This window comes from Pipistrellus hanaki (genome assembly GCF_964339955.1).
Source record: "Pipistrellus hanaki genome assembly, chromosome: 1".
Classification (NCBI taxonomy): Eukaryota; Metazoa; Chordata; class Mammalia; order Chiroptera; family Vespertilionidae; genus Pipistrellus; species Pipistrellus hanaki.
In genome coordinates, this window is record NC_140503.1 from 140666826 (window position 1) to 140679722 (window position 12897).

At 38.0% G+C, this 12897-nt stretch overlaps 1 protein-coding gene across 6 annotated transcripts in view; it reads left to right on the forward strand.

The window, feature by feature from the left end:
• Positions 1 to 12897, forward strand: part of CFI (complement factor I) — a 46291-nt gene that overhangs the window by 18441 nt on the left and 14953 nt on the right. For all 6 annotated transcript variants that reach the window (XM_084872372.1, XM_084872371.1, XM_084872373.1 and 3 more), the window contains 5 exons: positions 2951 to 3230; positions 6247 to 6400; positions 9796 to 9977; positions 10827 to 10940; positions 11149 to 11259. In XM_084872372.1, coding sequence (XP_084728498.1) covers positions 2951 to 3230; positions 6247 to 6400; positions 9796 to 9977; positions 10827 to 10940; positions 11149 to 11259 — 841 coding nt within the window. The remainder of the gene's footprint in view (positions 1 to 2950; positions 3231 to 6246; positions 6401 to 9795; positions 9978 to 10826; positions 10941 to 11148; positions 11260 to 12897) is intronic.

A 12897-nucleotide genomic window follows, 5' to 3' on the forward strand; every position in this document is an offset into this window, starting at 1 on the left:
CAGAAAGATTTTCCTCAAATGCAAATTTGCTTCCCAGCTTAAAGTCCCTCGGTGGCTGCTTCAGGACCTGCTCTTATCTCCCCACCACCTCTCACTCTACTCTCCAGCCTCAAGTGCACTGTTCTTTCTCCCGGTCCTGCCTGGAGTGCCTACCCACCACCCCTCTGCCAACAGCCTCCTCCTCAGAACCCTCAGAACTCAGCCCAGATATCAGCTCTTCCAGGAAATGTTCCCAAGTCTCCTGGTCAGCTAGGGGCCTGGAACACTGTCCTAGAGGCACAGAGCCCACGTGGAACAGAGATTCCTCAGCCAGGTTAGTGTGCTGGTAGGACCTGAACATTTATTACCCTAACTCATTTATTGAATTAATTGATACATGAGCTAATAATCTGTCTTCTCAGCTTCAGACACACATTTCCTCTTCCTACATAATATCGCCAGATGCATGTCTTTCAGGCATCTGAGACTCAACAGGTCTCAAACCAAATTCATAGTACCCCCCCAACAGGTGCTGTTCAGTTGATTCAATTCTTGGTCAGGTCACATGCCTGCGTTGCTTACCAGTAGAGGGTGTGCAGAAGGCACTTAATCAATATTCTCTCTCTCACTCTACTTGCCTCTCTCTCTGAAAAAAAAAAAAAGTAGTAAGAACATATTTTTTAAAGAATAAAATGAACCTTCATTTTTTAAAAAAAATTCATAGTGCTTTAATTTAACTTAATATCTATTTTTTATTAAAGTCATTATAAATCCTTACTATCACTCAACCTCAAAACCTAGGACCATCCTCCACCCCTACACGCAATAAATTGTCCAATCCCATTGCTTTTGCTTGCTCAAGTGTCTTTCCAAACTTTTCTCACTCTCACTCCTGCTGCCTCTTCCTCCCCAATTCCCTAATGACCACCCCATTTGAAGTGCACATACACACACACACACACACACACACACACACACACACAACTGCATTCCCATCAGTTGGGACTGCTCACAATTCCCTAAATACAGTCTGCACCATCCCTCCTGGGCTTTGCTGGCACCAGCCCTCTGCTAGCACCTGTTCTTCCTCCCCTTGCTCACCTGCTACCACCTCCATGAAGCCTTTTAAAATCCCCCTTGAAAGACTCTCTTCCACTTAGAAGACAGAATCCATGCCATTTTCATCTGACAAAAATTTGCACACAGTAGGAGTTTAACAGGTAGTTTTACATTTATTAATAGAAACAATCAATTTTACTCATCAGTTCATTCCCATCTATCTATATAAAAGGCTAATATGCTAAGTGTCCCTCCGACATCCAATTGGTCACTATGATATGCATGAACCACCAGGGGAATGCAGGAGCTGCTGTGACACGCACTGACCATTTACAAAGAAACAGCACTTCAGACCTGGTGCCTACAAAGCAACATGTGGCTTCCCCCACGTGGGACACAGGCCCCACCACCATCCTGACACCTCACCAAATTGCAGCGAAAACTCCCGAGACCCCATGGTGCAAAATCCAGCCCACAGTCCAGCCATGCCCAGAAACGGTGGCTGTGGGCACCTGGCAACAACATCACATAGCAATGCCCAGCTTCCTCTCCCTAGTGACTAGCCTCTTTGCAGTTTCTTCAGCACAGGAACATAACTTGCTTTATAGCCAGGTACAAACATTTTACACTTTAACCAAATGTCTGTGAAGCATTTTCCTGTGCCTCATCTCATTTGATCCTCACAGAAGTCCTGGGAGTAGGTAAATAGGAGACTCAGTAGAATCCTATTTTCTTTTCATTAGCCAGAAAATGGAGATTTAGAAAGTTTAGAAACTTGACTCGACTGAAAAGAAGTAAAAAAATGGTGGAACTTGAAAATGACTTCAGATTTTCTCACTGCATAGAATATAGTCAAACACTGCTACAGTTAAATATTTCACCCTTTGTTCTCCCTGCATGATCTACAATAACAATCTGCTTCGTGTTGATATTTACAACTCTGTCACTGACAATTACCTTGGTGTTGATATTTACTACTGTATTGCTGAAAGAGAAGTTGGGGTGCTTCACTGGGCTGGGAAAGTTTAGCTAAACCAGAAAGCAGGTCTAATTAAGCAAGTTTATTTTATATATAGATAAAGCTAAGTTGACCCATGATACATATAAAGCTTTTGCTGATGCCAATTGCATGTGGGGTGTTTTTTTTGTTTGTTTGTTTTTTAATATATTTTATTGATTTTTTACAGAGAGGAAGAAAGAGGGATAGAGAGTTAGAAACATTGATGAAAGAGAGAATCATCAATCAGCTGCTTCCTGCATACTATCCATTGGGGACATGCCCGCAACCAAGTACATGCTCTCGACCGGAATCGAATCTGAGACTTTTCAGTCTGCAGGCCAACTCTCTATCCACTGAGCCAAACTGGTTTATGTGTTTTGATCTGTCATTGTTGATCATTAATTTGGTTGATTTGGTTGACACTTCTATTATAGAGAAAGGGCGAATAGCAATATTAAAATATTTCTTCTAATTAATTTCCTTTCAATGTGCATGAATCCATGCACTGGGCCACTAGTAAGACTATATTTAGCATCAAATTTGTTCCTCCTTAACGTGACTTGTTCATTTCTTCAAAGGCAGAATTTTATGTTGGTTGTAGGATAATAATAGCTCCCATTGATTTCATGCCTACTACCTGTCGAGCATTATATACATATTTCTAAACTTTGTAATAATCTTGTAAAATAGAAGAACTCCCTCTCCCCCCATTTTATAGATGAGGAAACTCACATTCATGTAAGTGCCCAAGCTGCAGTAGAAGCTGGGCTTACTTAATTCTAAAAACAGCCAGACCACATCCCCCTTGTTACGGGGTAAGTGAGTCTGTTTTACTCCTTTTCTCCACTTGCTCATCTTCAAAACTGAAGATTTTGGCTTGTTGCACGTTAATGTTTAATTTGTGTTTTACAGGTAAGTTTGACATCCGACATACCTCAGGAGGACCTGGTGGACCGAAAGTGCTTAATTGAAAAATACACAAATCTCTTTTGCCATAAAGTCTTCTGCCATCCATGGCAGAAGTGCATCAACGGGAACTGCGTCTGTAAACTCCCTTACCAGTGCCCAAAGAATGGCACCAAAGTGTGTTCAACCAATGGGAAAACCTTCCAGACGTACTGCCAGCAAAAGAGTTATGAATGTCTTTATCCAGAGGCAAAGTTTTTAAACAGTGGAGCATGTACAGCTACAGGTAGGAAAAGCCTATTTTTGTTGTTGTTGTTGTTAATTCTCACCCAAGGATTTTTTTTTTCCCATTGATTTTTAGAGAGTGCAAGAGAAAGACAGAGAGAGAAACATCAGATGTGAGAGAGACACATCGACCGGTTGCCTCCTCTACTCCACCCTAGGGGGGCTGAGGATCCCTGCAACCCAGGCTATGTGCCCTTGACCCTGAATCGAACCTGAGACCCTTTGGTGCACGACACTCTAATCACTGAGCAACTCCAGCCTGAGCAGGAAAAGCCTAGTTTATTCTATGATATAAGAAGGAAATTGTCTACCATACTTTCTATCAGAAAACACTTTTCCTACAAAATGTTATGATGAGAATTCAAAATTCTCTCTAGTCTCAATAATAATTGTAGTGATAACTAAAGAAATAAGAATGTGCCCAGCCCTTGGGTCCAGAGCTCTTGGGTCCTGAGGCCAGTTTTCCCCTTAGTGATCCTGCAATGCTTTGTTGCCCAGCCCTTCAGAATTGTCCCTCCCTAAAAGGTCATTGACTTGGTTCAAAACCCGGTGAAAAAGTCTTTATATAAAATTGGTACTGAGATGGAGCCCCCCTCTGGATCTCTGGCCCCAATAATTTTTTCCAGCATTCATCCCACCAGCCCTGATCCAAGGGGAGCTCAGGCCACTGCTGGCCTAGGACATATACCAACCTCGCACACCTGACACCTCAGATCAGAGAGCTTGTCTACATCCAGGTGCCTAATGTGGTAACAAGGCTAGGAGGCTAATACCCTGTTTCTCTGAAAATAAGACAGTGTCTTATATTAATTTTTTCTCCCAAAATTGCGCTAGGTCTTATTTTCAGGGGATGTCTTATTTTTGGGGAAACATGGTATGTAGGTTAGTGGAGTGATTAAGATTACAAATCTCGCTGTCAATCAGATTTAATTACAAGCCCCAACTTGGTTATTGACAAGCTATGTGACCTCTCTGGGCCCCAGTGTCCACATCTGCAAGATGTGAATAATAGTAACACCTGTCCGCCTGCTCTCTGTGAGTCTGTCTCTATTTTGCTTGGTAGTTCAGTTTGTTCATTAAATTCCACATATGCGTGAAATCATATGGCATTTGTCTTTTTCTGACTGGCTTATTTCACTTAGCACAATGTTCTCTAGGTCCACCCATGTTGTTGTAAAATGTGTTCATGGATAGGAAGAATTAGCATCATTAAAATGTCCATTCTACCCAAAGCCATCTACAGATTCAGCACAATTCCTATCAAGATACCACTGGTATATTTCACAGAACCAAAACAAATATTTCAAAAATTTTATATGGACCCACAAAAGACCCTAAATAGCAACACCATTCTTGATAAAGAAGAATAAGTTGGCAGAATAATGCTACCTGATATCAAACTATACTATAAGGCCATAGTAATCAAACTATACTATAAGGCCCTAGGTACTGACATATAGATCAATGGAATAGAATAGAAAGCCCAGAAATAAGTCTACATTTTTATAGTCAATTAATATTTAACAAAGGAGGCAAAAACATACATTGGACTAAATATAGTCTATTCAATAAATGGTGTTTGGAAAATTGAACAGCTACATGCAAAATATACATATAAGTAGAACACCTTTTTACACCACACACATGAAAATGTTCTTTTTTTCTTTTTTTTTAATATATTTTATTGATTTATTACAGAGAGGAAGAGAGAGGGATAGAGAGTTAGAAGCATCGATGAGAGAGAATCATCAATCAGCTGCCTCTTGCACACCCCCTACTGGAGATGTGCCCGAAGCCAAGGTACATGCCCTTGACCAGAATCAAACCTGGGACCCTTCAGTCCGCAGGCTGACACTCTATCCACTGAGCCAAACTGGTTTTGGCAAGAAAATGTTCTTTTTAAAGGTATGATACACACCAGTTTGCAGTCGCCTAGATATTTTTGTAATGCTGAGTTAAGATGCTGAAGTACTGTGGAAAAGGAGGAGGGAAAAGCTCATTATTTGAGTCCATCTCTACTTCTTGTTGGAAATGAGTAAAACAATAGTGGAGATTATATTGTCAGTTTCAGGCTTTTGTTCTCTTGAACCATTAAATACCTTAAATATATGAAATTACACAAACCTTGCTTATATTTTCATTATTTGTTTGGTGTACTTTTAAGAGCATGGACTTTGGAGTGAGCTCAATATAGTACAGTGATTTTCAACCTTTTCCAACTCATGGTGCTCATAAAGTAATTACAAAATTCTGCGGCCCACGGAAAAATAAAATTTTTGCCTATCTGACAAAAAAAAAAATAGGTATAATTTTTACTCATTCACACCAGACAGCTGTTGTTGTGTTGGCTGTTAAACCTCTTTTTGTTTGACTAAGCAGTGTTTTCTAAACTTTTGACATATGTGTACCCCTTCTATAATTTTCGTAACGCCGAGTACCCCTCATACTCATGAGAACGTAGAATTAGGCGCAGCTAAGCACGGGGCAGTGCATACCCCCACCAAACTCTGGTGCAACGCTTACCCCCACCAAACTCTTCCCGTACCCCTGGGGGTACGCGTACCACACTTTGGGAAACACTGGACTAAGGGAAAAGAGGTCAGTGCCCCTGACTAAATAGATATTGCATGTTTTTCAAATTCTTGCAGCACACGGGTTGAAAATCGCTGACACAGTAAGTTTAGATTCCTGGCTTCACTAATTGAGTAAATACCGGGTAACTTAACTTCATGTATAAAAATGGAGGAATTTAGGTTCCTCGCGTGTAAAAATGGGGATAAGTCAGCCAAATCTTCATAGGATTGATATGAGGATTTTGTAATATTCTTTAGAACTGGGTAGCACAGCCAGTGACACATAATAAGTCCTCATAAAATAATCGCTTACCATTCCTTGTTAAATCTTCGTGATGTTTTAAGTTAATTTGAAAATTATGTATTTTGTTATTTTAAAGGCGTTTACTCAAGAGGAGAAAAGTGAATGCGTAAACATCTCACATTCTTTTGGTTTTATTTTAGGACAATTTAACATTTCCTTGAAGTATGGCAATGGAGATTCAGAGGGAATTGTTGAAGTAAAACTTGTAGACCAAGAAAAGAAAATGTTCATATGCAAAGACAGCTGGGGCATAACGCAGGCCAACGTGGCCTGCCGAGACCTTGGATTCCAACAGTGAGTGCCTGTGTCAGGGGACTTCCTCAGAGTTGATTTTCTTGTTCCAATTATTTGTTCTTTGATTACCGGACACAACTTCCTCATATGCAACCTGAGAATATGCACTGCCTGCCTCAATCCAGCATTGTTAGACGGATTAAATGTGCTCATTATTGGCTAGCTCTTACAACACTGCTGGGCACAGAGCAACTGGGAGTTTGTTAAAGTATCTGGATACAAATTCTTTGCCGATTTGGAGAGTTGCAAACATTCATTCCTGTCTGTCTCACCTCATCTAAAATTGTGTCTACTTTTCATACTTAATATTATTTATTTACTATGCATTCTTCATTTTTTTTTTCTTGATCAACCTCGCATAGATTTGTCTATTTGATTAATGGTGTTTTATTTTTATATTTTAAAATTGTCCCTTGTTTATTTTCAACTTCATTAACTTTTGCTGCTATTATGTTTGGCTCTCTCTTCTTTTCTGTTTGTAATTTTTCTAATTTCTTCAGTTAATTATTTAACTCATCAACTTTCAATGTTTCTTTTTTCTAAGATAGGCATTTAAGGTACACATTTTGCCCTAACTAATGTTTCATATGCATGCCATTGGCCCCCATAAGTTGTATTTTACTTATTGTTGAGTTCAAAATATTTTCTAATTTTCAATATGATTTCATCTCTGACCTATACATAATTTAACAGTTATTTCCCTTTCCTAATGAATAGTCGCTTTTAGTTAGCTTTTTGTTATTGATTTTCTATTTAATTATATTGTAGTCAAAGAATGTCTCTATCTGGTGACAACTGTTTAAATATTTGTTTAGTCGTGTTTTGTGCCGAATATTTCTTAAATACTTCATGTGCAGGGTTCTATTTAATAGATATGTTATTCATTAGAATAAGAAGGCATATTAACTGCCTTCTTCAAATTATTTATTTCCCACTAGTAAGTTTTCTGTGTCTTTATATTTAAGTATGTCCCTTACAAACAGCATATATCTAGATTTTTTTTTTAATGGAACATGACAATCACTATCTGCAGAGTGTAGTCCATTTACACTGTTGTGATTATTTACATTGTTAATTTTTTTTCGTATCTTATTTTGGGCATATTATTTATCCTGCCTTTTCTGTGCTCTTGTTTCTTACTTTACTAATATCTAGTAGGTTAATAAAGGTGCTGTTGCTTTTTTAATTTTCCCCCCTTTTTTCCTCTATGTGATTTGGAAGTTATACATTCCATTTCTATTCCTTTAGTGCCTATCTTTACATTAACACCGTGAATCCTTAACTTAACAAGTCTTCACCTTCTTTGGGAATAAACCAAAGAATGGCATTACCCTATCAAGTTTCCAATATTTATTTCCACCTTATTTTAATATGTCCTTGAAGTTCATTGCTATCATCATATAATAAGCAATTATTATTGTTGTTGTTCAGTTAGTGCTTACTCATATTTACTTCATTTTACCAACTTCTTGTTTTTTGTTACCTCTTGCATCTCACTCCATAAATCTGGATTCCGTTTTCTTCCTCCTCAACTGTATCTGCTAGTTGTTCCTCAATGAGATTATCTTATCATTAAATTGAGTCACGGGGTATTTATGATTTTGAACAGTTTGTGACCCACAACCTGTAATTCAACCTAATCATAAACCTAGTCATTGATCTCTCAGTATTTTATCCTTATGATACTTTGCATAAGCTCCTGGCCAGACTTCTCTGATTTGAGCCAGTGGGTATTTCCCTCACTTCCTTGAGAGCTCACTGCAGGTGGTTATTATATCTTATCTAATATTCTCAGATAGTTTTAGATTGAACGCTTTTTCAAATTATTCGGCAGTTATTTTCCTTTCCTAATGAATAGTTTGGATTACCCCAAAGAGCACCCATTTGTTCTCATATTTTGATGCTGTTTGGCACAGTTTCATGACTACTGTTACCTCATTATGGATCTGAAATAATTAACAATACCCTCTTTGTTTTGCCTTTCATGCTAATTTATCTGATATTTATATTGCTATTACTGCTTTAGTTTTATTTATATTTGTCTGAGGTATCTTTTTTAAAATATATTTTTGTTGATTTCAGAGAGGAAGGAAGAGGGAGATAGAAATATCATTAATGAGAGGGGATCATTGATTGGCTGCCTCCTGCACACCCCACACTGGAGATGGAGCCCACAACCTGGGCGACAACCCCAGCATGTGCCCTGAGCAGCAATTGAACTATGACCTCCTGGTTCATAGGTCAATGCTCAACCACTGAACCACACTAGCTGGGCTGCTCAACTTTTTTTTAAAATCCTTTTTTTCTCATTTGCTTCTAAAGAGAAGTAGAGAGCAGTTGACTGTCCAGGAATAGTTCACTATAATTCATCACCTCTAGAATATATAGCATCCTACCCACACAAATTTTGAACAAATGGAAAAGTCCAAGAAATGGCATATAGATGCCAAAATATCACCTTAATACTGTTAGAGATTAATTGTGGATATAGCTTAGTGTAAAGGCAAAATGGACCTGCTAAAGTTAAACCAACTTAACCTCCCAAATCATAGGCAACAATGGGGCCAACATGGCAAGCCTTCCAGCATGGGGCAGGCAAAAAGGCCCATCCCTGCCGAAGCCGGTTTGGCTCAGTGGTAGAGCGTCAGTCTGCGGACTGAAAAGTCCCAGGTTCAATTCCAGTCAAGGGCATGTACATTGGCTCTGGGCACATCCCCGCCGGGGCACATCCCCGGTAGGGATATGAAAGAGGCAGCTGGTCTATGTTTTTCTCTCTCATTGACGTTTCTAGCTCTCTATCTCTCTCCCTTTCTCTCTGTAAAAAATCAATAAAATATATTAAAAAAAAAAAAAAAAAAAAAAAAAAAAAAAAAGGCCCATCCCTCCTGCCCCGTAGATGAAAAAGCTGGGTTCACCTTGCCTGGTTTATATTTCCAAAATCCCCTGATCAAATTAATCCATTCCCTTTCCTGGAGTGAAGAGGAATTGGAAGATGGAGAGAGGTCAAGAACGGCACCATTCAAGGGTGAGGCAGAAGAAGCAATCCCCCTTAACAAGAAACAGGCCAGGAAACCAGTTTTTGCTGAGTGCTTGTCATGTTTAGAAATCTGGCTAGTCAGATTAAAAGGGTTTTTATAGTTAACCTTTACAAAACTTGGTGAGATAGCTATATTCTCTTTTACAGGTGAAGATACTGATGCTTTTAAGCATCTTGTCCAAGCTATTTCTTTTTCTTTTTTTTTTTTAATTAAGGTATTATATGTGTACATATCTTACCATTGCCCCCCCCCATTATTTCTCATAAGTAGAAAAAATCTATTCCCTTTCCTCTACAATAAGGTTATATGCAAAGTATTCATTACTTTTCCCTAATGTTTTATTTATTCTATTTGCAGTGGAGCTCATGATATTCAAGGAAGCTTTCATTTTCCTGAAGATCTTCATACTAGTCCCACTGAATGTCTGCAGGTGCATTGTCGAGGATTTGAGTCCAGCTTGACTGAATGTACTTTTACTAAGAGAAAAGCTGAAAGTAACCAGGGTTTAGCTGGTGTGGTGTGTTACACACTGAATGCAGGTTGGTAGTGTTTTTGCCTGATATTTTCCCTTTCTTCAAGGCTGTTTGTTTCAAACCAAGCCTGTAACAAACAAACAAATGATGGATACCCAGTTGCCAGTCACAGAGGCAAAATCATGTTTTGGAACGAGCCTAAATTGGTGTTCTTCCCCTGTTGTACCTTTTTGCCACTCAAATGTTAATTCTGTCCAAGTTTCTATATGGGAAGCAAAGTTGCTTAACCCCCTTTGCTTCCTTGAACATCTGGTTTAAGGCTAACACTGTAATCTCACGTCAATCAAACACCAGAAGAAAGCTTGAGATCTCCTTTGAGACGGTCAGCCAATACACATTTCCTTAAAATATTTGTGACCACATCCGTGTTTCCATTTCCAGGCCACTCTTTCTCCTCCATCCTGACATTGGAATATTTTAGCCATGTATTTGGTGTTAAAGGCCAAACCCTTTAGTGGTGCTAAAAAATGTACCATCAAAATGTAAATGGCACTACCCAAGTAAGTCTTGCAGTGAGGGTGGGGGTGAATGCAGTTGCATGAAAAGAAAGGGTGAGGACTAGTGTTTGCCAATATCAGCAAGAGCTCCTGGTTCCTGAGCCCTTATCCCAACCTCGGCAAGTGCAGACCGACACAGGAAGTACTGGTTTTCAGAGACAATGGCAGGGCCTTCATAAGCCAGTTTTGGTATTTATTTTTCTTATGAACAATATATACTACATCGATGCTACTGATGCATTTTATATTAATTTTTATTTGATGCCTGACTTTATCTTAATTATTCCATAAGTGTGAGTAGCATGTCACCCACAACTCCACAAAAAAACATTTCACAGAGACAATTCTTACTTTACAGCTTCTTCAACAAATGACTCCTTTCGGTGTGTGAATGAGAAACTCATTCCTCAGAGCAAGGCCTGTGATGGTGTCAATGACTGTGGAGACCAAAGTGATGAGCTGTGCTGTAAAGGTAGAGATCAACCCAGCCTTCAAACCCCCCAGACTCATCCTTCTGACTAAAAAAGAACTTTTTACTGAGTAAAAAAAAAAAAGTATACATTTTCCCAACTGTTTAAAAATGTCTTTGTAGAATTAATGTGTTTGAATCAAGATTCCATCTCATTCAGTTTTAAGAATAAAAAAAGAAAACCAAAACTCTTCTATTTGTGTTTGCATAGGGTGCCAAGATGGAAGTTTCCTTTGTAAATCGGGTGTTTGTATTCCAAACCAGTATAAGTGCGATGGTGAGATGGATTGTATTACAGGAGATGATGAAATTGGTTGTAAAGGTAATACAAGGTTTTGTGGTTACTGTTGCTCATTATTCAATCCAGGGATTCTAAAGCTTTTTTTTTTTTTTTTTAAAAGGAAAATAGTATTCTTAAGTGATCATAGGAGGATATAGCAGTAAGAGTACTATTGTGTGAGCATTAGAAGAACTATGGAATGTTCTTTTTTGTTTATTAAATATTTATTTATTTCAGAACTTTTGTTAGAAATTTTTCCCACATAACAAAAAGAGTCTATTAAAATGAACCCTTCTTTATGTATCTCTCAGCTTCAATAATTATTAATATTTTGCCAGACTTCTTCAGCATTTTATGAGTATTTTAAAAATATATTTTTATTTATTTCAGAGAGGAAGGGAGAGGGAGAGAGAGATGGAAATATCAATGATGAGAGAGAATCATTTGTTGGCTGCCTCCTGCACACCCCACACTGGGGATGGAGCCTACAGCCCAGGCATGTGCCCTGACTGGGAATCGAACTATGACCTCCTGGTTCATAATTTGAAGCTCAACCACTAACCACATCAGCCGGGCTAACTCAATTTTAAATCAAGATTACCCTGGTGTCTGGGTGGAAAATAGCCTGTACATGGTAAGGGGAGATGCAGAGAGACCAGTGGGGAAGCATTTACCTTACACATCAGCATTAAATACAAATAAGCATTTACCTTACACATAAACATCAAATAAATGTTGAAGATATGTATGGATAGATGAATCAATGCTAATTCTATTTTGTTATTACTTGGTATGTCAAATATTTGACTTCACTGAAATTTTGTTTAATTTTCCATTGATATCACTTCTTAAGTTAAAAAATTAGATTAAAAAACACTTTTAGGATTTCAAATCATATAATTTCTTTTGAAGAGTATATAAGCAGTTGAGCAAGATACTTTTGTGTTCACTAAATGTAGTTAAAATCCTTTGTAAAGAGAAGGGAGAAAGAAGTTTCAAAAAAGTTTTTCAGGAAGGAAAACAGTAAACCATGTCTTTTTGTCAGTGAATTGGCAGTTTTCCTCCCAGTTTTGTTGAGATCTGATTGATACACAGCACTGTATAAGCATCTTGACACACAACATTGTAATGACTTGACACACACATGAATATTGTGAAAGTAATATAAATTCCATTGACATCTATCACCTCATAACATTTTTTAAAAAATATTTTTCCTTGTGATGAGAACTTTCAGGATTTATTCTCTTAGCAGCTTTCAAATATGCCATACAGCAGTGCTAATTTAATTATCTTTTAACCAATTATGAATAGATATAACTAAATTGTACCTTTTGACCATAAATCGAATCTCCATGCAATGAGTTTGGTTTTTTGAGATTTGTCGTATGAGATCATACAGTATTCATCTTTCTCTGAAGCTATGAGTTCACTTCTTCCATATAATATTTTTTATTTCTTTTCTTCCTCTTCCTCCTTCTTCCCTAACTCTTTCTCTTTCCCCCTTCTTCTCCTGATTCAAAACTCCAAAATTTAAGGTCAAAGAACACGATATAATCAATTTTTTAAAGTCCACTGCAAGGGAATAATTACAACATAATGCACTTACTTTTCTTATCAATTTCTTGACTCTGTATAAAAAATATATTTAGTCAACTGTCATTGTTACTTCTGCTTACC